General features: G+C 33.4%; 3 protein-coding genes across 13 annotated transcripts in view; 1 reads left to right on the top strand and 2 right to left on the bottom strand.

Moving 5' to 3' along the window:
- Positions 1–197: 197 nt before the first annotated feature.
- LOC125680518 (mitochondrial import inner membrane translocase subunit Tim9-like) lies at positions 198–9027 on the bottom strand. Its single transcript, XM_048920186.2, has 3 exons — positions 8867–9027; positions 2694–2789; positions 198–597 (listed from the first exon to the last, which is right to left on the bottom strand). Exons 1-3 carry the CDS (start codon positions 8906–8908, stop codon positions 442–444), a joined length of 294 nt encoding a protein of 97 aa, XP_048776143.1. The 5' UTR covers positions 8909–9027; the 3' UTR covers positions 198–441.
- Positions 9028–9150: 123 nt separating this feature from the next.
- Positions 9151–19333, top strand: LOC125680517 (arfaptin-2-like). 5 transcript variants are annotated; one of them, XM_048920183.2, is made up of 6 exons: positions 9155–9289; positions 9659–9884; positions 12852–13268; positions 14251–14344; positions 15068–15242; positions 15617–19333. In XM_048920183.2, the coding sequence occupies exons 1-6, from the start codon at positions 9287–9289 to the stop codon at positions 15767–15769; spliced, it is 1068 nt and encodes a 355-aa protein (XP_048776140.1). In that variant the 5' UTR covers positions 9155–9286; the 3' UTR covers positions 15770–19333. The 5 variants fall into 5 exon arrangements, with proteins under 5 accessions (XP_048776142.2, XP_048776140.1, XP_048776141.1 ...); XM_048920184.2 differs by having other exon boundaries at positions 9156–9289; positions 9659–9833; XM_056153933.1 differs by having other exon boundaries at positions 9197–9278; positions 9659–9833.
- A 4539-nt stretch (positions 19334–23872) lies between these two features.
- The window catches only part of LOC125680523 (60 kDa neurofilament protein-like), a 64611-nt gene continuing 62943 nt past the window's right edge, over positions 23873–25540 (bottom strand). For 5 of the 7 annotated variants that reach the window (XR_008799925.1, XR_007371984.2, XR_008799927.1 and 2 more), the window contains 3 exons: positions 25405–25530; positions 24613–24851; positions 23873–24269 (listed from right to left, as the gene is read on the bottom strand). Coding sequence is in view for 1 of the 7 variants with exons in the window: in XM_056153931.1 (XP_056009906.1) it covers positions 25443–25530 (88 nt within the window). In the remaining 6 variants the exon portion in view is untranslated. Of the gene's footprint in view, positions 24852–25404; positions 25531–25540 lie in introns of all 7 variants that reach the window. The other 2 variants (XR_008799926.1, XM_056153931.1) reach the window with 2 other exon arrangements.

The following is a 25540-nucleotide window of genomic DNA, read 5'->3' as shown; positions in this document are numbered from 1 at the left end:
CGTAAAATGGGTCCCTGGTCTGGAAGACATCTATCTTATTGTTTGTGATCTTCCACACTCATGCACCATACAGACTCCTAGAATGTTGCTATTGAAGATTGTTAACCATGACCATAACAGAAAGTCCTTGAAATTTTTGAGTTTTAAGAACAATGTCAGAATATGAAGGAGACATATAAAAAGAATGCAACCACTTGTATGAACATAGCATAAGAATATTTATATTGTATTTATCTGCTCACAACATTTCAGTGTCATTCATTGGTCAGCTGATATGAGGCATTCATTCAGTGACATTTAATACATAAAACTTGTAACAGAATTAGAAAAATTCAACACAATTACAGTCAAATGTAAGTTTAAAGTCAAATGAAGATTTTTCAGTTATAAAGATAATGCATGTACGTCAACAATTGATATGCCCTATAAACACATTATATATCAAGTGGTCTGAATGACTGGTTGTTCAGGAGGAACTTGTGCATTTTGTTCTTCAGCTATGGCTTTCATTCTTGCCTGCTGTTGTTCAAAAAATGTTGACATAAGTCTCTGGTTAAAATTCACATATCTACCCACACAGGTATCAATGCAGGACATCTACAACAAATTAAACGTACCCCATTAGAATATATATCAACATAATATGTGTTAATTCAGTAAATGAGTATCTTATAAGCCCTCAAAGTAACTAAGCAATGAAAAAATATATAAGTATTCTTAAATATTATTTTCATTTGTTGCACATGAATATCATTCCTCTCCTTCCCATCTACAATGTAGCAAGTATACAGCTCAATCCAGTGTGCGAAACTAACTTTAAAGTCCTATAGACTTTCGGTCTATAGTCATTTTATTTCCTATAGACCACAACAAATTCCTATAGACCGAAATTTATCATGCAATATTCATTGTTATTTAAAAATAAATAATAGACACAAATTCGGTTTGGTAATTTGTTCATAGTTTAATTATAATATTATTCTTTTTCAATTTCATGCACGTCAAGCTTTTCAATTAGAATTTCGTTTTCTTTGTCATTTTGTTCCAGCTCAGTTTCACTGCCTGATTCTTCATCAAGTCACATTTACTACGTTTCATTTTCTCATGATTTTCTGCGACTTTAGCCTTGCTGGAACTTGTTGTACTGACCGCTTTCTGTTTGATTCAAGTGCATGCACCTTCCACATATTTTTAAAACCGTTCAAAAAGGACATTCCGAATTTGCACGAAAATGTCGTACATTGAAGTAAATATCAAATTGACCCCCCCCTCCCCTGTTGAAAATGGAATAATCTGATTCGAATGATTTGTAATTACATTGTGGAACATTTTATTACAGCTAAGGGGTGAACAGAAACATCAGCAATGAGCATACTACATATAAACTGGTCCAACTTCTCATATGTTTAATAAGCGGCGGGGAACCAGTTTTTACTCAGAATTCCTATAGACAAGTCGGTCTATAGCTATTTTGATTGTTATAGACCAACTCGATTTTCTATAGACATTGTCTATCGGTCCATGGTTAATTTCGAACACTGTCAATAATCATAAGATGTTTCTTCTATTGTACCCACTATTATTTAATTGACTGAATTTGACCTTCCCTTCATTTGTTTGTCTAAAAAAACTTATGTAAAGATGTCATCAACTTTAGGTGAAGTGCCACAAATTCTAACTCTTGCATGGCACTCAGAGACACAACAGTGAAGGTTCCTTATTGTGCCACGGTTTATGTTCTGTCATTGCAGCTGCAATGATGAGACAAAGTACAATAGTACTTATGTTGTTAATTAATACTACTGTTATATATTGTTTGTGAGCAAGTATTAGACTAAAAGGTTGAGTGGTACAATTTTTATGGTGCTCAAAACATCATTAAATTCAATCATGAGCTGTGACCTTCACCAATGACCTTTAGACCTTACAAAATGAATAAGGCTTTCTCTGTGCCAATCTGCTATCTCTGTAGCTGGAATGAGAAAGAAAGCTGGAAAATTAGAGTTCATATGGCTTCCACAAATTGTGACATTTAAATCACCAATTGTGACCTTGACCTATGTCCTAAAAATCAATAGGATCTTTCTATCCTACACATACCTGCTATCTTTATAACAAGTATGAGACAGAAACTAGAGTAGTATTCTTTACATGGTGTTCACAGCATTGTTAACATACATCCAATCACTGACTGTGACCTTGAACTATGACCTTTTCTTCCCATACTTGGTATCTCTGTACCAAGTATGAGACAAAAACTAGAAAAATACTCTTTGTAATTCATGACATCCAAAACACTGTCACATTCAATCACCAATATGTCTGTCAGGTGGACGTTAAATGGTGCCCCGTGTAAGGACCACAACCCCATTGGCACACACAAGATGGTTTCTCTGTTGTTGTTTTTTTTAAAAAGAGTAGGTTCACTGGGAGCTGTCAGAGAAACTCCAAAACTTTCCTTAATTAGTTAACTACAGTAAAATGGCTGAAATATTACCAAAATGGCATTAAACCCCAAACAATCAATCACTGATTGTAACCTTGACTTAAGCATGACCTTTTGATTTAGAAATCAACAGAGATCATCCTCTACCCAAATTTTATCATTGCAGCTAATATGAGACAGAACTCTATACAATAAAACACAAGATACTATTCATTGCTAGAGTCTGTGTACAATCTACAAATTTTACCTCATCATCTGTAAGTTTATTCTGTCGGAATTTGGTCACGCAGGTGGTGAAGCAGCGCTCTGTCATTATATTATGAGATAACAACACATCTCTGAGCTATTGAAAATATAAAAATATCAAATACATTGATATAATCCATCAAAATTATTGATTTATCTAAAATGAAATGCATGTGTAGGAATTAGGAATATACATGTCAAATAATAGGATTAATCCGATTTGGGCAAGATCTTGATTAATCACAGGTAGACCTGTAATATGATTACCATGCAGTGAATGATACATTGTTTCATCTTTTTATCATTGCGCAAAAAAATCACAAAAAATTCATATAAAAAAATGGAGAGCTTGTATCACTCTTTTGATGGTGAAATCATGTTGCATACAAGGGTGCTTAAATGAGCCATTAGAGAAATTTTTAGTGTAATGATCGAGGCACCTTAAAAAGATAGACTGTATCTTGAAATATTTTCATGGTTTTTTTTTGGTATGCATAGTTAATAGTTTTTGTTTTATTTTATTTAGAGAATACTGTAGTATTGGTATCTTTACCAGAATCTAGCATAATTTGTTTTAGCATATGTACCTTTCAATAAACACCTATGTACTCATTTTACCTAGTATGATATAATAATTATATGCAATTACTTTACAATATCCGATAAATATAGAATATAACTGTGAACATGCGAAGTCAGATAGTGGAAGGAGGTGGGAGAGCTCTGGTACGGATTCTTCATTATTAAATATCATTTGTTACAAAACTGTATTGTTTTCTCAGTTTCTATTTCTAATACAAAAGCACGAAAAGGGAACATGTAATAAATCTATACTCTTTCGATAAAGTTACTGTGGTTACATTATATAATAAGTATCAGCAGGAATATATCAAATTAACTGTACTATCCCTAAGGCCAAAATAAAATATATGTGTGTTTCCTATTTCACTCCCAAATAAATTAGGTAAGGTAGATAGGTAAAACATTTTATCTTATTAAATCTTATTATTACAAATCTTAGTTTTTGGTACCCTTTCATAATTGTCTATATACATTACAAATGCTTTTCACATACTTTGAAGACCAATAGTAGTTTAAATGTAAATCAGAGAAACTCAAATGCAAAAAGAAAATAACTACAAATTCAGAAATTCTATTTTCTTTTATTTACAATGCACATGTATATAATCAATAAAATATCTGGGGTTGGCAGCAAAAAGGTAGGTAGGGTTGGGAAACCGGAAACACATATATTTTATTTTGGCCTAACCTAGTGCAAAAGTCATAAATATAATTAAATATGATTATAAACATATTCAAGAAATACTAATTCACTTACTTGGTATTTTGAATGCAACGAATTTATTGCTGATACATGTAGTTATAACCCCATGCTATGATAATTAAACCCCATCCCCCAAAAGAGCTACATTTGATATCTAGAATAACTTATACGTATATATAACCTTCATGCACCTGGTAACTTTCTGAGGTTGTCAATATATATTCACAACAGGGTATTATTATACCCCCCGCAACAAGTTGTTAGGGGGGGGTATACTGGAATCGGGTTGTCCGTCTGTCTGTCCGTCCGTCCGTCTGTAGACGCAATGGTTTCCGGACTCTAAAGCATTATCCTTTCCACCTACCGTCACCATATCATATATATGGACTACCCATGGAATGAAGATGTTCCCTATCGATTTTGGGGTCAAAAGGTCAAAGGTCAATCGCACTGGACATCGAAGTAGCAATATGGTTTCCGGGCTCTAAAGCGTTATCCTTTCCACCTACAGTCACCATATCATATATATGGACTACCCATGGGATGAAGATGTTCCCTATCGATTTTGGGGTCAAAAGGTCAAAGGTCAAGTGCACTGGACATCGAAGTAGCAATATGGTTTCCGGGCTCTAAAGCGTTATCCTTTCCACCTACAGTCACCATATCATACATATGGACTACCCATGGGATGAAGATGTTCCCTATCAATTTTGGGGTCAAAAGGTCAAAGGTCATGCGCACTGGACATCGAAGTAGCAATATGGTTTCCATTTAAATTCTTTAATGGCTTTTTTCATCGCATGGAGATGCTGTGTTCCTAGATACCTTTTGGATCATAATACTGAAGTTTTACCTATTACCTACACCCTTTGGGAGATTGGGGTAAGCGGGGGGTATTCTTAGTGAGCATTGCTCACAGTACCTCTTGTTTAATTTTGGAATAATTATATTACTCGGAAAACAATATTAAATTTTTATTTCAGCCTTAGTGCCAGGTTAGTTCGTAACTAAGTACATAAATTGTCAAATTTTCTTGTGGTGTGATGCACTCACTCAGCATAGTATGCCTTAAGATTAAAAAAAAGAAGACCAAAAAAAATTAATTTTATTGTTACAATAAGAAAGGTTTAATGCAATTTAATTAATATAGGTTTTAAATGTGTTATTTGTGTTTTGTTCTCTGTTATTATCAACAAGTTTTTCATTGTCCGTTACTGTGTTTGGTATGGGGTTAGTTCATTTCTTTGTGATATTGTGTTGTCATGTTCTGACACATGTGCAGAAGGGTTAGTTCATTCCTGCATATTATGTCATTATTAGTGATGAAAAATCGGAAAAATTTCATAATCAATAATCGGAAGAACTGTATCGATCAATGATCGATATAATCAGTATCTACATGTAGTTAATAAATGCTTATTATTTTGGGGGTTATTTCTATTTAGCATACACACTACCTGGTGCCACTGAATTCCCACACTGTCGAGTCCACTCCGACTCTTCCCTGCACATGTCTCGATATAAATGCGGGATTAACAGTCAGATGAATCTCGGATTAGATATTAATTAGTGTACAGGCGACAATTGATTATGAAAAATAGAATCGATAATCAGAATCTAAGAGCCAAAAACAATCGACAATCGATTGTGGCGACAATCGTTTTATCACTAGTCAATATTTCTTAATTATTTGAATTCATATGTAGCTATATTTTATGAAAAAATTGAATTTCTTGATGTAAACCTTTTTGAACAAGTTCACAGCATTACTCGCTTACATTTGTATGAATTACCTCCCTTAAAACATAGGGTTTTTTTTTCAATACTTGGTCATGTTTTAAGATTTAATGAGCTGATTTTATACTGCAATTTACATTTCTCTACAGCTGCACCAATTGACAAACTTCATTGATTCAAAGACTCAATCTACATGAGCCCAAAAAGGATAATGACATATTGGCCATATCATCTAAATCTTATAGGTCACAGTGACCATAATGTAGGGTGCAACACACCTTCTAAAGATGCATTAACTGACTTGAAAGCGACTTTCAATATAATAACAGAAAATCATTATTGTAATTGATAATCAGAATGGGTACACCAAAATAACTACAATGAATTCATTGTTACGTACAGTACTATCTTTTAAATATATATCAAACATTTCATTCACAATTCATTTGTAACAGGAAGGGAGAAAATACAATGGACCAGACCAACATTCGAACCTGTGTCCCCTGAATTCTCTTGTCAGGTGTTCTTCTAACTGAGCTATCTGGCTAACCGCTACATTAAAATTCCTCCCTCCTTAAATTGTCTTCACCCTCCAAGACACAACCCAGATTCTTTTGCCCCTGGCAGGACTTTCACCTGCAAGTCTAGGGGTGGTCAATGGCACCAAATGTAAAGGAGAGAGAAAATTTGTGACTGGACTGGGAATCGAACCCAGGACCCCTGCATTACTGGTCAGGTGCTCTAAGCACTGAGCTATCCAGGATGATTTCCACAGTCTGTATAGCTCTTGCTGTTACAGGCTAGGGCCTCCATGGCCGAGTGGTTAGAGCATCGCACTCAAAATCACACGGCCTCTCACCTCCGGTTGGCACGGGTTCGAATCCTGCTTGTGCCGATAAGTGAGAAAGTTTCCCAGTTTACTTTCGGAAGGTCGGTGGTCTCTTCCCAGGTATATTGTATCTGGGTTCTCTCTTCCACCAATAAAAACTGGGCTCCACCAGATAACTGAAAAATTGTTGAGTGTGGCGGAAAACAGCAAAAAACAAATAAACAAACAGGTTAGATGAATTCATCGTGCGCGTCACAATTTTTCTGAAGAAAATTTATTGCTCAGTTTTAATCGTACATTTTGGGCTCGATATTTCACCAGAAGTTGCACATGGTGGGTCACAATAGGGGCAGTTTTAACATATACACAGGAACTTGAGGCATGATGGTTCATGCAACACAACACCCCCTCCCCCAACCTTCTATATACCTTTTTTACTTACACATTGTAAATATACATTGAATATCATTTAAAAATGTATTAAATCACGCTTTCAGCGATTAAAAAAGAAATATCAACATTGATAACGAGATTTTTACTAATACGTAACAGAGATTTCGATAATCTTTAATTTATATTTACAAAACATAAGTATAAAAACAAAATAAATGTGTTGATCCCAGATCAGAAAAAAATAAGACGGTGTGTGTGTGTGTGTGTGTGTATGCATAATCCATGTCCGAAGCCTGTGGGTTAACATGGATTTATTCTAAAGAACTGTACTTCGATGCATAATTTAAATCCATTCTCATATAATATAGTGCAAATATTCGACAGTTCATCTGAAATTTTATCACTCCCTTCTGAATATATCTTGTACTAGTTAGGGTCATATATGCACGGTTTCAGTTTAATATTATGGCATTTTGAGAAATTGTGTTGAAGGAACAGAAGGAAGGTGGGGGGGGACTTCTAGATTCAAAGGGTCCAGGGGAGGTAAATATATTGAAAAAAAATGATATTAACAATTTCAGGAATTATGTACATAATAATTTATAGAAGTCTGACGGCTGATTATTAATATTTAGACACTAGGGAGGGACTCCTATTTATTCATTTAGTAAATAATTATTTGTCATAAAAGTGGAAACCACTGTGTGTTGTATCCTAGCACCTAAAATTGCAAATTCTCATATAAATATAAACAGTTAAGGTCAAAATATATCGATAGGCCTAGCTAAAAGACATTAAGTATCATTAGTTTGTTGTCTTTGAAAAAAGCTTTGAGTGGGTTTGATATTTGTGTAAGTTGAGTCCGTAAACAACAAACCATGAAGCTAAAAAGTAAAGAAAATCAAGCTCATTTGAGTGTTTATTACCACAGCCAATTCTGCTGGGAAACATTGACCATGATTAACGCGTGGGCGCGCCGAATACAACCACATGCAGGCACCTGAAGTGTGGATAGCTTATCTTATGTACATACCCCCCACCCCTTTTCTAGAATTAAATTCTTTTTATACAAAACCAATAATTTATCCAAGTGCAAGCCAATCAGATGACGCAACACGCAAAGTGATGTCACGACCTCCTTTAAATAAGATTGTCATGAATGGACGTAAAAGCTTGAGTACGATGAAATAAATGGCAGAATATGAGTGATTGATTGATTGAATATTGTTTAACGTCTCTCTCGAGAATATATGTCACCATTGCCGGTGAAGGGGTGCAAAAGTTTGGCCTATGCTCGGCGCTTATGGCCTTTGAGCAGGGAGGGATCTTTATCGTGCCACACCTTGTGACATGGGACATTGGTTTTTGTGGTCTCATCCGAAGGACCACCCCATTAAGTCGACTCTTACGACAAGCAAGGGGTACTGAGGACCCATTCTAACCTGGATCCCCACGGGAATGCAGAATACAACAAATAAAACGGATGGCATGGAGTTTAGATGAAAGACATTTATAAGTAAAACTACATTAGCCTGACGAGATATTCGCAGAAATTCCTTCGATAAAGTTGGTTTATACCCCGTGAATCGGTAGCCCCTGTTTGTTTACATGATTTGTTGCACACCTTTACTAAAATTTGTATCACTTGTAAGTGGTCATCTCATTTAGGCTTACAGAAGGTAGAAAACTGACTATTCAGAACGACTTATGAGGGTGATCGGAGGGGAAATAACATATTTTGGATAAATTATTGGTTCTATATGAAAATAATTTCGAGTAATTCTACAAGGGGTGTGTACATAAGATAAAAGCTATCCACACTTCAGCTATTAATATTCATGTGTCTGTGATAAAATTAACATATTTAAAAACAACTTTTAAAAATCCCTAGAAAACAAGTTCAGAATACAAGATCTCTAAAATTACCAACCATTGACACCTCTCTTTCCGATCCCTGCAAATTAGCAGTCATTGCAACCTCAAGTATATTTGTAGTAAACTGTAAAGACAGAGGCAATTCAGTCTATCATGCTTTCAATTGTTGGTATTTTAGGTTCTCCGATCTCGAATTGAAAAGAAAAATGATTTTATCATTCTGATTAAGAATGTTGTCCAAATATTTTCTTATAATATCGATTATATAGTTAATTATTATCTCTTTATATTGATAATACAGTTTTTTATTTTACTTTGATTGAAATAAAAATACGGAATTCCGTCCATTCACAGCTTTGGTGTTTATGCGTATCCGATACGTCATCATCGACAAGGTGTCACGACACACAGACAGACAGCAGATGATAAAACTAGAACATAAATTTTGAACTTAATAGAGATTTTAGGTATACCTATGGTAAGTATTTCTGTTACAATAAGAATATGTCTTAATTACTCTAATTTCTATAGTAAATCCGAGATAATGAAGTATACTTTCGTTTAATTATACTGCACATGCTATGTCTTGCTCTTAACTCGTTGAAACTTGAGTTTTCTCAGCATCCATGGATGTACTGACTGCGTGTACCTTGTTTTGCTTACAGAAATATGTTTCCTACTTACTGATCCATAGGTCACAATGATGTGTCACTAAGGGAATACAATGACTTTATTTAGGCCTTGAGTTGAACGGAGAAACAGTGACTTGCTCCCGGCTAGTAAAATTAAGTTGGCTGGTTTGAGGTGGGAAAATCAACATTGAACAACAGTTTATTTCTTTTCTTAGATGATGGCAGATTCAGGTCCAGCACATAATGGGGAATCAAAAGCAAATGACACATTTGAACAGGACTTGAAAGACATCCTGAATGATGGACAGGACTTGACAGATGTACATAATACTGTACAAAGTGGATCCCCCAATAAGATCATGACATCCTCTTTCCCGGGAGCATCCACTGGTAACTTTGGAGCACAGTCTGGTCTTACTCGCTCTCTCACTATGCCTCCTGGTGTGTGTGTACTTTTTCGTGCTTTTAATAATATTTAAAATTCCTTTTTCAGTGCACTACATTGCTAACATAAGTATTGCTGAAATGCACATTTGACCTTTGCTGGAATCAATTGGCATGATCTTCAATTGATCTTACCAACTGTTTTATTATTCCCTCCATACACAGGCATTATACAAGCAGTTCAAAACTTTGAAGAAAAAAAGATGAATATTTAAAAGTAGGTTACTAAAGATGTTGAAGGAGATCTGCAGGTTCCACTGAAATAGGGAGTAACTTTTATGAATATGCAAGATGTCTTATATTATAAGCTTTCCTTTGAATATGCGAATACATCCCCAGTCAAGGACATAATGCAAACACATTACATTTAAAAAAATAATGCACACAAGTTATTTTACACACACACATTTAAAGGGACTGGTTCAAGATTTTTGATAAAAATATTTTTCATTTTTGATGTTACACATTAGAAATATAACTCATTTAATGTTGACAGCCAAAATTTTGACCTTCTGAAGAAATGAATGAAAGCAATATTTTAGCCTTAAATATGTGTTATGTAAACAAAGACTCGAGTCTTTTTATGTAAACAAACAAGTGAAATATTGATTTCGTAATATAATGCATCTTAATTTTGCATAGTCTCAAATTCTAACTTTTAGATGACACATTTTACCCCAAAAATGCTTGAAATGTTAAAAGATAAAATAAACTTAGATCGATATCGATTTTTTTTAACATTTCGTAAACAATAGCATGCCGCAATCTTTGTTTACAAAACAATGAATAAACTCTCTAAAATGAGCTTCTGTGATGATGTATAACCTTGATTTTCATGTGAAATCGTTAAAACACATTTGACAGTAGATTTTGATCATTAAAAGTGAAAAACAAAATTTTGGGTAAAATCGTGAATCAGTCCCTTTAAGAAAACAAACAAACACACATTTTCATTATTTTTTCGATATTGCATGGTCATTGATTTCATATGAAATCTTTGGGGTTTTTTGTATTTCCTGCTGTATAGTCATAATATATATATGTAGCATTCTCAGTCTGGGATTTTATGATGTAAAAGAAGATGCAGTGCACAGACTCAAATAAACAGTTGCAACGGAAGACCTGTAGCAGGTGTATACTAGTACTATTTTACTTGTTACTTTGAGGTGTTATTTACATATTTGGTTGACATTTTAATCGACAAATGAACTATTTTCTGCACTTTTCCAAAGTCTTTGAATACTTTTTTCCGGAGTAAGCAAGCTTTTAAATAAAACATATGTTTCCATCTTTGTGCACCAGCAGTAATCAGTGGTACACGTGGTGTGACATGAGGGATGTTGACACAAAATGACATAAACAAGTTAACTAGAAATAATCTATTTGAGTTATTAATGAAGGGAAGAGTAATTAATATTGGTGAAAGACAGGAGCAATTGAGAGCAAAGAGAGGTAACTCATTGTGACAAAAAAATATCTTGTGTGCAGTATTTTTCTAATAATGTGTTTGCATTATGCCTCTAACTGTTCACATGTATGTGAATTGGATTATTATTCAATCAGGATTTCTCCAGTGAATTCTGGAATTTTTAATTGTCAGATTAACATTTTGGTATTATACCTTGAAAATACTAAAACTGAATTTTACCTGTTTATTGATTAGTTCTTAATATTTCCTTTTGTGTAGTGTAACAAATCCCTGTTACCCTTTGCAATTTTCAGGTGCTCATAATTAGAAGGGTTCTTTGTAGGATTTGACCTCTGTAGATTGTCATGTCCTAGACTCGTGGTTCTAGAGAAGATGAAGTCGGAATAATGAATCTCATTAAAAATTTAAGAGTCCAGAAGTGTATTTACCAGTATATATATGCTGATTGATTTGATAATTATTGATCAATACTCAAATTGTGCAATTCATATACAATGAACTTCAACTGTTTGATCAGAATTTATAGAAAATATTTTATTTAAATTTTGTGTGTGTGTGGATTTACTTGAATTCACAATCTCATAAATGTGACCTTGAAAAATATATTGCCATTGTACATAACCGCAAATTCACATCAGAATTCATTTGATAACAAATCAACTGCTTATGAATCAATAAAGCATCAATTGGGGATTTCTCCGGTAAAGGGTATTACCCATTTCACAGGTTTGAATTTCTCTAAACATTGTTCAATTGTAGAAAACTTGAATTGTAGAAATTCCCTAAATGGGTTGTGCATATGAATTTTAACAAAAATCTTTTTTATGTATTCTATTATTTTCTATTATTATCAAAGTCCAAGAATATGAACAGTAATCAGTCACGTATGCTGTAATCAGAGAAGCCCCCACCCCATCCCAGTAGTAGCACATGTCTGTTTTCTAAAAAAAAAAACATCTCTTTAATTATCAAATAAGTCGTAACATATTAAAGCTGGATAAAACCTTGGCAAGTCAATAAGTTACATGGTATGTTTTTAACCACAGTGACATGAACTACTGCTTAAACAAACACAACCCATCAACAGCAAATGTGTCTTTTCAAATAACAAGCTTACACTTACAATTTAATAGTCTGATTGTATCTGTTCACTAAATTACCAAAGTGAGACTTTGTTCATCATGATTTCTGTGTTGGCAATGATCAGAACCACATTGATAAGTTATTCAAATATGAGTATTGATTTCCTTTTTCCAAGGACAAATCCGCAAACCCACATTTCTTCACTTTCTTTCATAGCAATAATTTTGTCACATCCAGAACACAAGATTCTTACATTACAGGAAACCCTGAATTAGTATTTTGACTTTCTCTGCCTGTAATTAAATGAGGAAACTAAAATATTTGAATTTATATTTCATGATTTGATAATGTATGAAATATTTTTGAGTAATGTGAAATAGAAATATGTGGGTAAATGTTACATGTTGTGTAACATCTCATTATTTCATGACCTTTTATTAATTTCTTTTCAGCAACAAGCAATATTTCCTTGTCCTCACAAGGGGCTCCACAGAACAATGGTGGAGACTTCATTCCCAAGACGGTGCATGCTGCTCAGACAAAACTAGAAACCATTAAACACTGGAGTCTGAATACTATCAAATGCACCAAGCAACTTATCTCAGAAAAATTTGGCAAAGGTTCCAAAACAGTGGATTTAGAACTAGAAAATCAAATTGAATCCCTGAGAGACATGCAGAGAAAATATAGCAACATTTTACGTCTGGCGAGGACTTTAACTAACCATTTTTACCAGGTTGTGCAAACACAGAGGGCTTTGGGAGAGGCATTTTCTGAGCAATCTCAAAGAAATCCAGAGCTGCAAGAAGAATTTTCTTATAACTGTGAGACACAAAGAAATTTGGTGAAAAACGGAGAAGTTCTCCTGGGTAATGAATTTTTATCATTACATTGTAAATTTTAAGCTGAAACAATTTATTATTTAGTGAAATCCTGTATTAAAATGTGTACAGGTACATGTAATTATTGCCTAGTGTTTTGAAATCCATTGCAATTGTACAGATTTGAGTAGTAAAATTTGTTAGTTTTATTTGATATTAAAGTGGGAAATTTAAACATTTTTCATCAGATATATGCTTACTTATTGGGAATCCATTCTATGTTAGATTTATATCTGTTTGATCTGCAATGCCATTATGCTTCATTAAGGATATACATGTATGTGACATTTCTCTTTTCGAACTCGATGGGACTGAGAAAAAGCTTTGAAATATCCGAGGATTCAAAATATCGAGGGTAAAATACTTGAAAGAATAAGTGGTTGGGGTTTCAGAATCACTTTGACATATCCATGGTATTCGATTCGATATTATATGAAATATCGGTTTTCGAGATACCAAAGTTCAATTGTATATAATTTTTCGTGTATAATTCACTTGCATTCTATCTCAATTCTACAAAAAGTCTTGGGGTATATTACCACATCTTATTTAGAGTTAGCATATTGTGATAGCTCCTGGTTGTCAGGCATGTAAGAATGTAAAGTCAGCTGTTAATGCATTACATGAAGTGGTATAAAAATGGACATTACTGTAGCAAAGAAGGAGAGAAAAAAATCATTGGAACAAATGGGTATGGAACCCTGGACCCTTGTATTACTAGATAGGTGATCTACCATTGAGCTTTATACTACAATATAGAATTTAAACCTATTATGGAAATCATACAAGAACTCTGAACATATGAGATGAAAAAATAATTTTATAGAAATGTCACATATGTTCTTAAGAATGGCAAAACAGTACAACTAATTGATCCAAAAATTTGTCATTGTGTAAATTTCCAAGTTCACCGTTCAATTCTTGCATTCTATAGAGAAGTTGTTAGTTGATGATTTTTGTTTTCCTGCAGGTGCAATGAATTTTTTCACATCTACAGTAAATACTCTTTGTAATAAGACAATGGAAGACACAATTCTGACAATAAAGAATTATGAGGCAGCCAGGTGAGTTTATTTATCATTACTGAATATGTATTCATCAGACAAGCAGATGGCCATATTTACATTGGCCAAGGTTTCTAAACCTAATCTATATAGACTTATATAGTACTGTAATTTTCATTTATAACATATTTTAGGGGACTGATAAAAATATACACGATATAAAGCAATATATGTTATAACCAAAAAGTAATATTTTGTTTCTGCACTCAGATTTGGATATTATAAATTACCTTTGCCATGTAAACCATTTGTGGCTGTCTGCTTCATTTTGGATTTCAATAGGAATTCAATACCGACATACAAAAATTTAATAAAATTTAAGTATTTATTTCAAAATAGATAAATAGTAACAGACAAAAGTTGTTAATACATGTAGCAGACTGTTTTGTTCATTGTTGCTGATGTGCCGTTGATTTTGTTGTTTACATTTCTTCCTGGCTTTTGCTGCATTTATAATTAGCTACTTAGTGTCCAAAAACAAGGCTTTATGTTTTGTCTGCAAGGCCATTTTTATTTCAGTGGTGACTAAAAAACCTCAAAATGACGGTTTCAAGCAATAATTTGTTTTGATAATTTTTTGAGTTCCCTAATTTGCCTAAGTTTATTCATAGGCAACTATTTTATAGACACTTTATATCTGAATACGTTATATAATTAAGTGAAGACACGGTACATTTACTGAATCCAAATCTTACATAATATCTTCTTTTACATGAATTATAGGTTAGAATATGATGCATACAGAAGTGATGTAGAATCTCTTCAGCTTGGACCCCGAGATTCTACTCCAGCCCAAAGAATAGAAGAAGCCCAGAGAAAGTTCGAAGAACACAAAGCAAAATTTGAGAAGCTCAGAGGAGATGTTGCCATCAAATTGAAGTTTCTAGATGAAAACAGGGTAAAGTGTTGTTATGTATGATAATTAAAAAATGGATTTAAGTTTTGAAAATTTGAGGGTATATGAACTGTTTTGCTTTAACTCCATCATACTTTATGAAGTCTGTCAGAATTCCCAGCCATTAAAATAGACGTACTATATTTATCTGTATCCATACACACATTGTTTACAACTGCAACACATTCATGAGGAAAAGGCTATCATTATAATTAGTAGAGATATCAAAGGCAAAAACATGGAAATGTAAATTTTGTGATATGAATAAGAAAAGATTTGCACAGTTAAGACTTCGATTCATTGGCCTATTGCTGAAAATTGCAAAATAGAGTAACTGATAAAAATGTTTATGGATATCTGTATGTGAATGTTTTCAGGTGAAAGTTATGCACAAGCAGCTATTGTTGTTCCATAATGCCACATCAGCCTATTTCACTGGTAATGCCACTGCTTTAGATGCCACTCTGAAGCAGTTTAACATCAAACTCAAATCTGCCAACACTGCAGGCCCTTCCTGGTTGGAACAATGATGTAACAAATCCGTCTAGTCATACTATAAATCGTGAAATTAGCCATTGATGAGCATTTAGTGTGGATGAAAATAAGGAAAAGGTGTGAGTTGCTTCCCTTTCTCACCAAGTCTCCCCATTACATCGTATGACATTCTGATGATGCTAACAGTCCCAGGTCCTTTTGTTACTGTTATATACTCGAGCTTTTTTTTCTGTTATGTGGGTTGCATACGTTAATGTCAGAAGTTTATTATTGCGAACATCCTAGTAGTGTAGCTGTTTATTTTCTTGTGCTTTTATAGATGTGATAATGAGATTGGTTAGAATAACGCCTCCAACATGTACATTCCACTGGTGTGATAATTTGTACTCGATGTTTGATACGTAAAATTATTGTGTATTGACATTTCATCATGATACACTGTACATGCATTTGTTGTTGTATTTTAAATTATTGTGTTGGTAGATAGAAACTTGCAGTTTTCAGAAACGAAGTTTGCATCGGCTATAGTATCTACATTGTACTTGATGAACTTGTAAACAGCTATGCAAGGTTACTTACTTTTCCAATGCATTGATTATTGATAAATTTGTTTAGTGGCAGTACAGCTTCTCATGACAAAACCAGTACACAATAGACATTACACTACTACTCTTTATAGAAGAGGAGTGTAATGTTTTTTATGCACATACAGGTGAGAGTGTATAAGGCAACATTACTGTCATTGCAGTATACTTTTCAGTCAAAAAAAAAACATTACTGAAAAGATTGTGGTGTATATAAGTTTTGAAATGGACAACTAATAGTATCATGAATGTGTAAAGTTTTTTGATAATGAACTAAAAAATGAAAATTTGTGCTCTTCTGGTAAAGGGAAGTAATTGTTAAACCAATATAACTGCTGATGTTGGTGTTCGGATTTAGTTTTGCTGTGTATTGTTATCATTTTTATTTTTGGTAATGTCACCAGGTACATAAATTGCCCCCGTGTTTTGTATATCCTTACATGTAATACTACAATAGGACTCTCATTATCTACCAGGTAAAAGTTCATATATAGGTTATTTTAAATGATGAAGTCTTTGTACTCGTACAGAGACAGGTCATTATTAGAAATGTTTCATAATTGTGCTTCCGATATTCTTCTAGTTTAATTAGACTCCCAACAGAAATAACCTGAAAGAGATATTTATTATTTTTACCTCTGTTTGAAAATTTACAATTTAAATCCACTATGGTAAATTGATATATTATTTACCACTTTTAAAAAGAAAAACAAAAACTGAGACTTAAGTTCCTATTGGTAACCCAAGACCATAGTCATGAACCTATGCATAGTCAGGTCAAGTTTGTATTTGCATATATTTGTTGCCACTGAAGATAGATTATTCGGATTCATGTTCAGGCTTTTCATTTTTAAAAGTATCCCGCAGAAGTGTATGAGATGTTTTATTTATTTACCAGATATACTGAACAAAAGAGATGTCCTTACTATGGACTTATAAAATGTTGTGGTATTCTATACTTAAATGTCAACAATTTCTTTGACATATTTATGTAGGAAAAAAAATCGCAAAGTTGGAAATAACATGTAGCTTTAATTTCCAAACATTTTGGAATTTTCATCCAAACTTCCCAAAAAATTTCTTTATATCAGAATTTGATACCTTGACGTTATCATTGACCCTTTGGAATAATGAATTTGTAGAAAAGCTGAAGATACATGTAATGTGCATATATACAAATCAAAATTAATGGGACAATGCCCATTTGTGATTCTTGATTTCCCCACACATGGTAATCGATTATGTTTGAAGATGAGCTGAATGTATGAATCAAAATTAATGCTGGACAAAATTGATAAACTACAATTACAAAAATATTGTATTTTTAGATACAATGTGTTTTTGGAATATCAGTATTGTAGTTTGGAAAAATACCCTTTGTAACCTTCCAGGCCAACAGATTGATGAAGAAAGTTCACTTTTTAAGATAATACTGTAATCATACAGGCATAGGAAATATCCTGAGTTCAAACTTTATTATGAATCCTGAGTATTTTTAAAGACCTTGTCACTTCATTTATACTCATATGTAGAATATTGCTTTTCTATATAATGTTAATGCAGTGCTAAAAAGTTTTGTAGGCAATATCCAACCTTATTACATACTTTGATATTTCCCCCCTGTAGATTCTTTCGAGTACCCAGGCTTTTAATGATCCATAAATGTCTGCACTGTAAAAGCTCAGGGACTACTTTTTAACTCATCTGCTTACATAATTTGATAATTTTGACCTCACATCAGTTAGCAAATAATAAATTAATGTAAAGACTTTGTCTGCTACTGATTATGTAAATGAATTTTAACCCTAACTTCTAGATGTTATAGTGCATATAATTTAGAAAATATGTAATAAAATAGTTCTACATGTACACTGAATATTGGTACAGTATATATACCCACCCTTGGTTGTTGCACAGAAACGGACTGCAAGCTCAGTCTGCTTTACTATACAATAATCTCTAGTGGACACATTTCCCTATATTCAGTCAGTAACCTATAATTAATTAGAATATTAACACTTGACATACTACCCAAGGCACCATTCATTATGAAATAGTAGTAAATATACTCTACACATTTCTGTTCAAAACAAGTGCAGCAAAACAATTTATATATGTACTTTTATAGTATCCTACTTGAGCATGTTTTTTTGACTGACATTTTAACATGCATGTGTTTCAAACTATCTTTGTTTTGCTTGAATATGTGTACATTGCTTGGTATGAATTAGTGGTAGGACTGTTGCTGTGTGGGGAAAAAATTGGTCTGTCCCAATGGTTGTTTTCCGTAGAGAGATACAGTTCTGCAGCTAGAGATTCATAGTTTGATCTTTATAAACAACAACTATTTATTCAGCATGTTCTTTCAAGATGGAATGGAATTGAAACAAAACACAGAAGACTTAATCTGCCATACTTGTATGATGTTCAAGAACTGCAGAAAAACTGGTAATTGAGTACATTGTGACGGGCAATATGTACATAATTGTAGTTTGTTGGCTCTACAGCAGCATTTTGATTATACCTGCAAGATGTGACTGGAATGTTATGGGGATGAAGTAGTATTGTACATTTGACCATATATGTACAAGTTTGCAATTGTAAAATTCCAATTTAAAACTCCATACTGTACCAATAATGGGATATGGTTAATTGATCATGCACTATACTTTAAATCCATGTTTTCCCCCCATTGTCATACCTAACAGATAGCCATAGAATTTTCTTGTAAATATGATTTTACATTACATGTATCATTCAATATTGTGTTTACACTACATCTTATTTATGTATTTATATCTGATCAATGCTTGTTCTTCGGTGACTTGCATTGAAAATTAATTTATCGATGACTGTACTGGGTTTTTATTCTGTTTGTTAACACTGGTATTTAGCTTCTACATACTGTTTTAAGTTTCACTCATTATTATATGCAGTATATTACATTATATACCTGCTACTATAATGTACATTTAAATGTGAAACGAAGTTGTGATTAAACTCTACAAACCAAAATTTTATCTGTTGCGAGTTTTCAGTATCATTGCTCACACAAGCGAAGTTTGGAGATTGTCCAATAACAATTTTTTGTCTTGGATTTTCTCTTATTCAAATGATTTTTTCCAAGAATTTGCATCTGAGGATTTATAAGGATTCTTTCAAATTTGAGAAAGTGAAGACTATTTCAGTTTTGTATACATTCTCATATTACACTTTGTTTACAACATGGAGAGATAAAATGTTCATACTCGAGACGGAGGTTGTTCAGGACGTTTTGTCCAAACCCAGAGTCATTTGGAGGATGTCATGGAACATGTACTTTAAGCAGAAAAACTACACACAAGAAAAGTTGCTTATGAATATATCAAGGTTAATTGTAGAATAAAGTGCTCGTCTGAGTCCTGTTTATCCCAAAGTTCTGTATAATTCCAAGGTCATATGGAGGAAAAATTGTTATTCTTGTCTAAGTCATTTTCAAATATTTTATGTTCAATCTTTTAATACTACATGTAATATTGTTCAGTGTGACCTTACATTTGGCATGAACCTACTTGAGGTCAAGGTCATAGGAATTCAGTCTGACAATGTAGTGTTTGGAAGTACATGCAAAATTAAATGGTACTAATATTTAATAAACAGTAGTATGTATTTTTAATGTACTCTTACAGAAGATGGAATGAATTAGGACAGTTCATGTACTAGTACAATGTATACTAGCGGAAAAAAGAAACTGCATTATAAAATTTAGTAAAATTTTTCTGTATTTATTGTTTATATTTATAAAATCTAAACAATCGATAAAGGTGATGTTTTTGAACAATATCGGGTAGTACCCGACTCAGATGCACGGACATTTTCATGGTTAGTGAACACATGTTGTTTATCGAAGTGTTCGTACGCACGAGTTTTACTGGCTAATACTGTTTGGAGTAAGAAGTGTAAAAGGTTTGTTTGGACACTAGTTTTGACAAAATTTACCCTTCTGTCATGCCACGACTCAGCGAAACCCAACGTAATCGTGCTGTTGGGATGCTTCAAGCTGGAATGGCCCAAAATATCGTAGCAAGACACTTTGGAGTTCATCGGAACACCATCCAGTCATTATGGAGACGTTTCCAACAATCTGGTAACACTCGGGATCGACCACGTTCTGGGCGTCCTCGTGTGATGTCGCGTCGACAGGACAACCACATTAGACTTGTGCACCTGAGAAATCGTTTTCAGACAGCAAGTTTGACTGCTCGTAACATTCCTGGACTTCGACCAATCAGTCCAAGAACTGTGCGTAATCGTCTGCGCGAGCACAATATCAGACCAAGACGTCCAGCGGTGCGTCCAATACTGCTTCAATTTTTCGTCATCGTATCGCTAGACTAGCGTGGTGCAGACGACGTCTGCGATTCAGAATACAGGACTGGGCCAATAGTCTGTTCACTGATGAATCCAGATTTCATTTGGATAGCAGTGACGGCCATTGTAGAGTGTATCGTCGCGTTGGGAAGCGGTACCAGGACTCTTGTGTTGTGCGACGTCGATAATTCGGTGAAGGCAGCGCTTGGATGTGGGATGGAATAACAGCACGTGGAAGGACCCCTCTACAATTTGTCATTGGAAATCTCACCGGCGTACGGTATCGAGACGAAATTATTCAGCGACATGTGATACCCTTCATATAGAAACAGCAAAATCACATCACTCTGCACCAAGACAACGCAAGGCCACATATTGTACGTGTAGTCAGGGACTTTTTTGTTCAACAGAATGTCGATGTCTTGCCTTGGCCAGCTGTTTTCCCCGATTTATCGCCGGTCGAGCACGTCTGGAATGAAATGGAACGACGTCTACGCCATTTACCAAATCAGCCAGTGAAGTTTGTGAAGTTTAAGAAAATATTTATGCAAAATTTATATTTTCTATGAGATTTTGATAATGATTATAAAATTGTTATTCCTTTTATCATATTTATTGTAAAATATTATTGTGATTTTTAAAAAGAGAGATTTTTTATTGAGATATAATAAAAATAAGCTTTATGATCATTTGGTTTAGTATAATGATTGTGAAAACAAAATCTGATGGCAGAATTATGGTTGGTTTCCTTTCACTCCAGATTATTGTCAAAACAAGAAGTAAGTGAACTGTCATATAATAATTGCTAAATAAACAAGTTGATGATTTTTCCTTTCTTATTATCTAATAATGAACATATACATGTAATAATGAACTAAATGTGGCAAAACAAACACCAATAAGAATGATGACATGTATTCCCTTTTACCTCCCACCCACTGTAAGAAATGCCTGGTGTCTGAATAACAGCTTTAGTGAGCATTTTTGTGACTTTTCCTACCGATTTTATGACGTTTTGTCCTGTGACTTTATCCTTATATAATCAAGTCATCATTGTGACTTTGTCCTACGGATTTTGTGACTTTTTGTCCTGTGACTTTCTGCCCATGTGTTCTTTATGATGAACTCAATATTCGTTCAGAATATCCCACAGCCAAAATTTTTCTACTTTCGCTGTTTAAAATAGGCATGTCCACTTTTTTTTCACTTCTTCACCCGACAGAACATAATCTGTTGAATTTACAGCATTCTAAAAATAAATAAACGTTAACAATAGATTTTGCTGACAAATACAGATTCACATTTGTAAACTATAATTTACATTCGTTAACTATAGTTCACAATTGTTAATCCTAATTTCACAAATTGTGATACTATATTTATCAGACTTGTAAACCGTAGTTTACAATCGTGAAACCGTATTTATCAGATAAACTATGTTTTGCAATCGCTAATGATTGGTTTCATTGTTAATTATAGTTTACGCTTGTGAAACATAGATTATCTGTTAATATGTGATGTGAAATATAGATTAACGTAGTTAACTATAGTTTACGGTCTGTAAACTATAGTTTACAGTCGATAAACCTAGTTTATCAACTGTGAAACTATGTGTAGCTCATTTTTGTGAATTTGGCGTGCCATAGCATGCACACGGACTTCGTAGCCGCTTTGTGTTCACAAATAAACGTATTCGAATACCATTCATTTATTGTTTGTAGGCACAAAAGTAGTGTTGGGTGAATCTATTTGTTTGGAAAGTTTTCGTACTATTTCATTTCATTTAGTTATAGGCTTTTTCACATAGGAAAGCCTTTGTTTAGTCGAACACGCGTATAATTACACGCGTTTCGTTCGATTAATGCGTCGTTCGATATAAATTTGCTTTTAAAAATTATTACTTGTGTCTTTGGTTTTCCCTACACACCCACACCCTCGTTTACTGAATACCTTTTTTGTATTCAGTATATTATTTTGTTGAATAAAACATGTGCGGCGTCGCTAACTTGTAAGAAACGCAACAATCCTAGATTGTCTTTTTTCTTTATATTTCAAATTAGTTATTTTAGGAGGAGAGGAGAAAATAAAAAATATATCGGACTTTGATATAGTGTTTCTACAAAATTATCATTCAATGTTTATTTTTTGTATCACAAAGTCACATGATTTAAAAGAAAAAGAAGTACATATACAATGTATCAAATTTCATAAATATATTAGATAATTACAAATGCCTAAAATCGCAATATTTCAACTTCCTATTTATATTTTAATGTATACTTTAATCTTTCATTTAAATGTAACATTTAAATTCATCCATGCAGTTAAAAAATTATAAAGGAAACACGGTATTTTATAATGTAACGAGTATACAAGTACATAAAACAGCGTTATATTTTAAGATTTCTTGAAGTTAAGATAGTTTTGTGAAATGGTTCTGTCGTATCTTATGATTGTTACGATCTATCTGGTTATGCCTGCTTTAACCACTTTAACCACTAACCACTGCCCCCCCCCCCCCCCCCCCCCCCGGAATTTGCAAAGATAAAAAAAATTACAATATAACGATTTATAAGAAAAATGATTTATATCACGGGTTCGATTTTGTCAAAAGGTTCGACCCCCCCCCCCCCCCTCTGGAAATTTTTTTTTGGATCCGCGCCTGAAATCCCACTTTTCAAAAGAGGATGCACAACTTTGCTATAAAATTTCCAGATGCAGAATCCATGTTATAATATTTATTTTTTTTTAAATTCCTTAGCATATTCTATCATAATATAGATATTGGATCTGACAAAATATTTCAGCTTTGTGTGGCCCATGTGATTTTGCAGGTTCCCCTTTTGAAGGAGATTGCAGATAAATCCTACAAACTTATTAGATTAATTGCATATATATATATATATATATATATATATATATATATATATATATATATATATCTTAAATCTGCACATACCTGCCACATTGAATTTTTAAAGTTAAAAGTAATGAATACCATATATGCAATATAACTTTTCTACATATTTATATAAATATAAAGCCTTTTATATTCATATGAATATACAGCTTTTGGAACTTCTCCATCAGAATGAAATATTCTCGAGAGGGACGTTAAACAATATACAATCAAACATAAAGCCTTTTGTTCTCATTCTGAAGGTTTTCAAATCTGCATTATTAAAAAAGAAGTAAAATCCATTGTTTTTAGTAAATGCATGTAATTTAATGATTTTTGTAAAGCTGGACACTGTGTCTATACATAAGAAAAAGTCTGTCTATAATGTTTATTCAATAAATATACATGTAATTACATAACTTTGATAGATGCACCACTGATATCATAATAAAGTATATGTACATGTGGTTATGTGTGTGTGTTTTAGACTGCAAAAATACTTCATTATTATAATTAAACTCTATCACGCTTAAAAAGTTGACCATAATACATCTTTGTCAATGTGAATTATTTGAGTGTCGCTAGGAATCCACACTAGCAAATCACAGCATTGGGTGTCTTTCAGGTGTTGATGTCCTTGAATGTGATGCCAATATTCATATTTTGTTTTGAGGTGCAGCAAACAATCCCTTGCATCACATTCTAAACTGGCAAATGTCATTATATGTATTGATAAAATATACATGATTTACAAGTGCTCTGATTAGTGGTGAAAGTATTATACTGCAATATGCATACTTATTTTGACATAGATGTACTGCAGTATTCAAAACTTGATGCAAGTTAAGTTTATAAAGAACATTAGCAGTTCAATATCACAATGAAGCCTAAGTAGTATTTGTATTTCATTCATAAAATGTTACTTTAAATTTATAATAAACTTGGATACATCCATAATAATATATATGAATACATATATGTACAGTTAATGTACATGCATTAGGTACACATACACATAATTGTTCAATCTATAATGCTGACTTACCAAGAGGGAAATCCCAACATTTGCACAGGCCTCTTTAATTGTCATTGTTCGAGCTGAAAATGGGCACTTAGCCTCAATTAAGAATTTCAGGGGTTGCTGAAAATGGCCTGTTGCCCTGCGGAATGAGGATGCAGTTAATTCCTCCATTGTTGTTGTGACCTTTGACTGTGCCGACTTTGGATGTTTTATCCAACTAGTGGCGTATTTTACATTGAACAGTTTTATTTGCCTTCTTATATCTGAAAATTTCCAATATATCTACATGTAAAATTTTTATCTTCACAGTTCGAACCCATTTATTACCTACTTTGGGTGTAGATAAGAGAAGATAAGTTTATTCCAATTTTGGGCCCAGAGGGCATAACAGCAAGACAGTTTACAGGGCCGTAACTGCCGATGAGGCAGACGAGGCAACTGCCTCGTCTGATTTTTTGGCAAAAAAGAAAATAAAATTATATAAATGTTATATTATAGGATATATGTTTAAAATGAAGACAAGCACCTTTGTCTTTGACACCATATTACGATTCTTTACATAGTACAAATGAAACACAAACATGATAAATTGGGATTTAAAAAGTGTCATTTTCAGTCGTAAAGTCAATCGGCGGCCCCCAATCCCCTGCCTCCCCTGATTTAGAACCCTACTTACGGCCCTGGTTTATAAAGAAAGAAATTTCTAAAAAGAAAGAAAGTTTACAACATATAAACTTATAATTATTATAATCATAATAGATATACATTGTAGATCCAAACATGCATTGACATTATTTTTATCTTTAAATTGTGTACCTGGCTTTGAAAATTTGCTGCCATATGAAGATCGACACTTATACTGTCCCATTACTGGCATCAGACATCCACATTAATGATGACTGCACAATGCACAACAGCTTTATCCTCAGATTCAAGGCATATCTATAAAATA

The sequence above is a fragment of the Ostrea edulis genome, chromosome 2 (assembly GCF_947568905.1).
Source record: "Ostrea edulis chromosome 2, xbOstEdul1.1, whole genome shotgun sequence".
Lineage (NCBI taxonomy): Eukaryota > Metazoa > Mollusca > Bivalvia > Ostreida > Ostreidae > Ostrea > Ostrea edulis.
This window is presented reverse-complemented; position numbering and strand designations above follow the sequence as displayed.

What these genes read in the sequence shown, in the direction of transcription:
- LOC125680518 (XM_048920186.2), bottom strand. Translation starts at nt 8,908, where the DNA reads ATGACTGCTAATTTGCAGGGATCGGAAAGAGAGGTGTCAATG. An exon ending in CGGAAAGAGAGGTGTCAATG is followed by an intron (nt 2,790 to 8,866) that starts GTTGGTAATTTT and finishes TATTTTCAATAG; the next exon opens with CTCAGAGATGTGTTGTTATC. An exon ending in ATAAACTTACAGATGATGAG is followed by an intron (nt 598 to 2,693) that starts GTAAAATTTGTA and finishes AATTTGTTGTAG; the next exon opens with ATGTCCTGCATTGATACCTG.
- LOC125680517 (XM_048920183.2), top strand. An exon ending in CTCTCTCACTATGCCTCCTG is followed by an intron (nt 9,885 to 12,851) that starts GTGTGTGTGTAC and finishes ATTTCTTTTCAG; the next exon opens with CAACAAGCAATATTTCCTTG. An exon ending in AGTTTCTAGATGAAAACAGG is followed by an intron (nt 15,243 to 15,616) that starts GTAAAGTGTTGT and finishes GAATGTTTTCAG; the next exon opens with GTGAAAGTTATGCACAAGCA.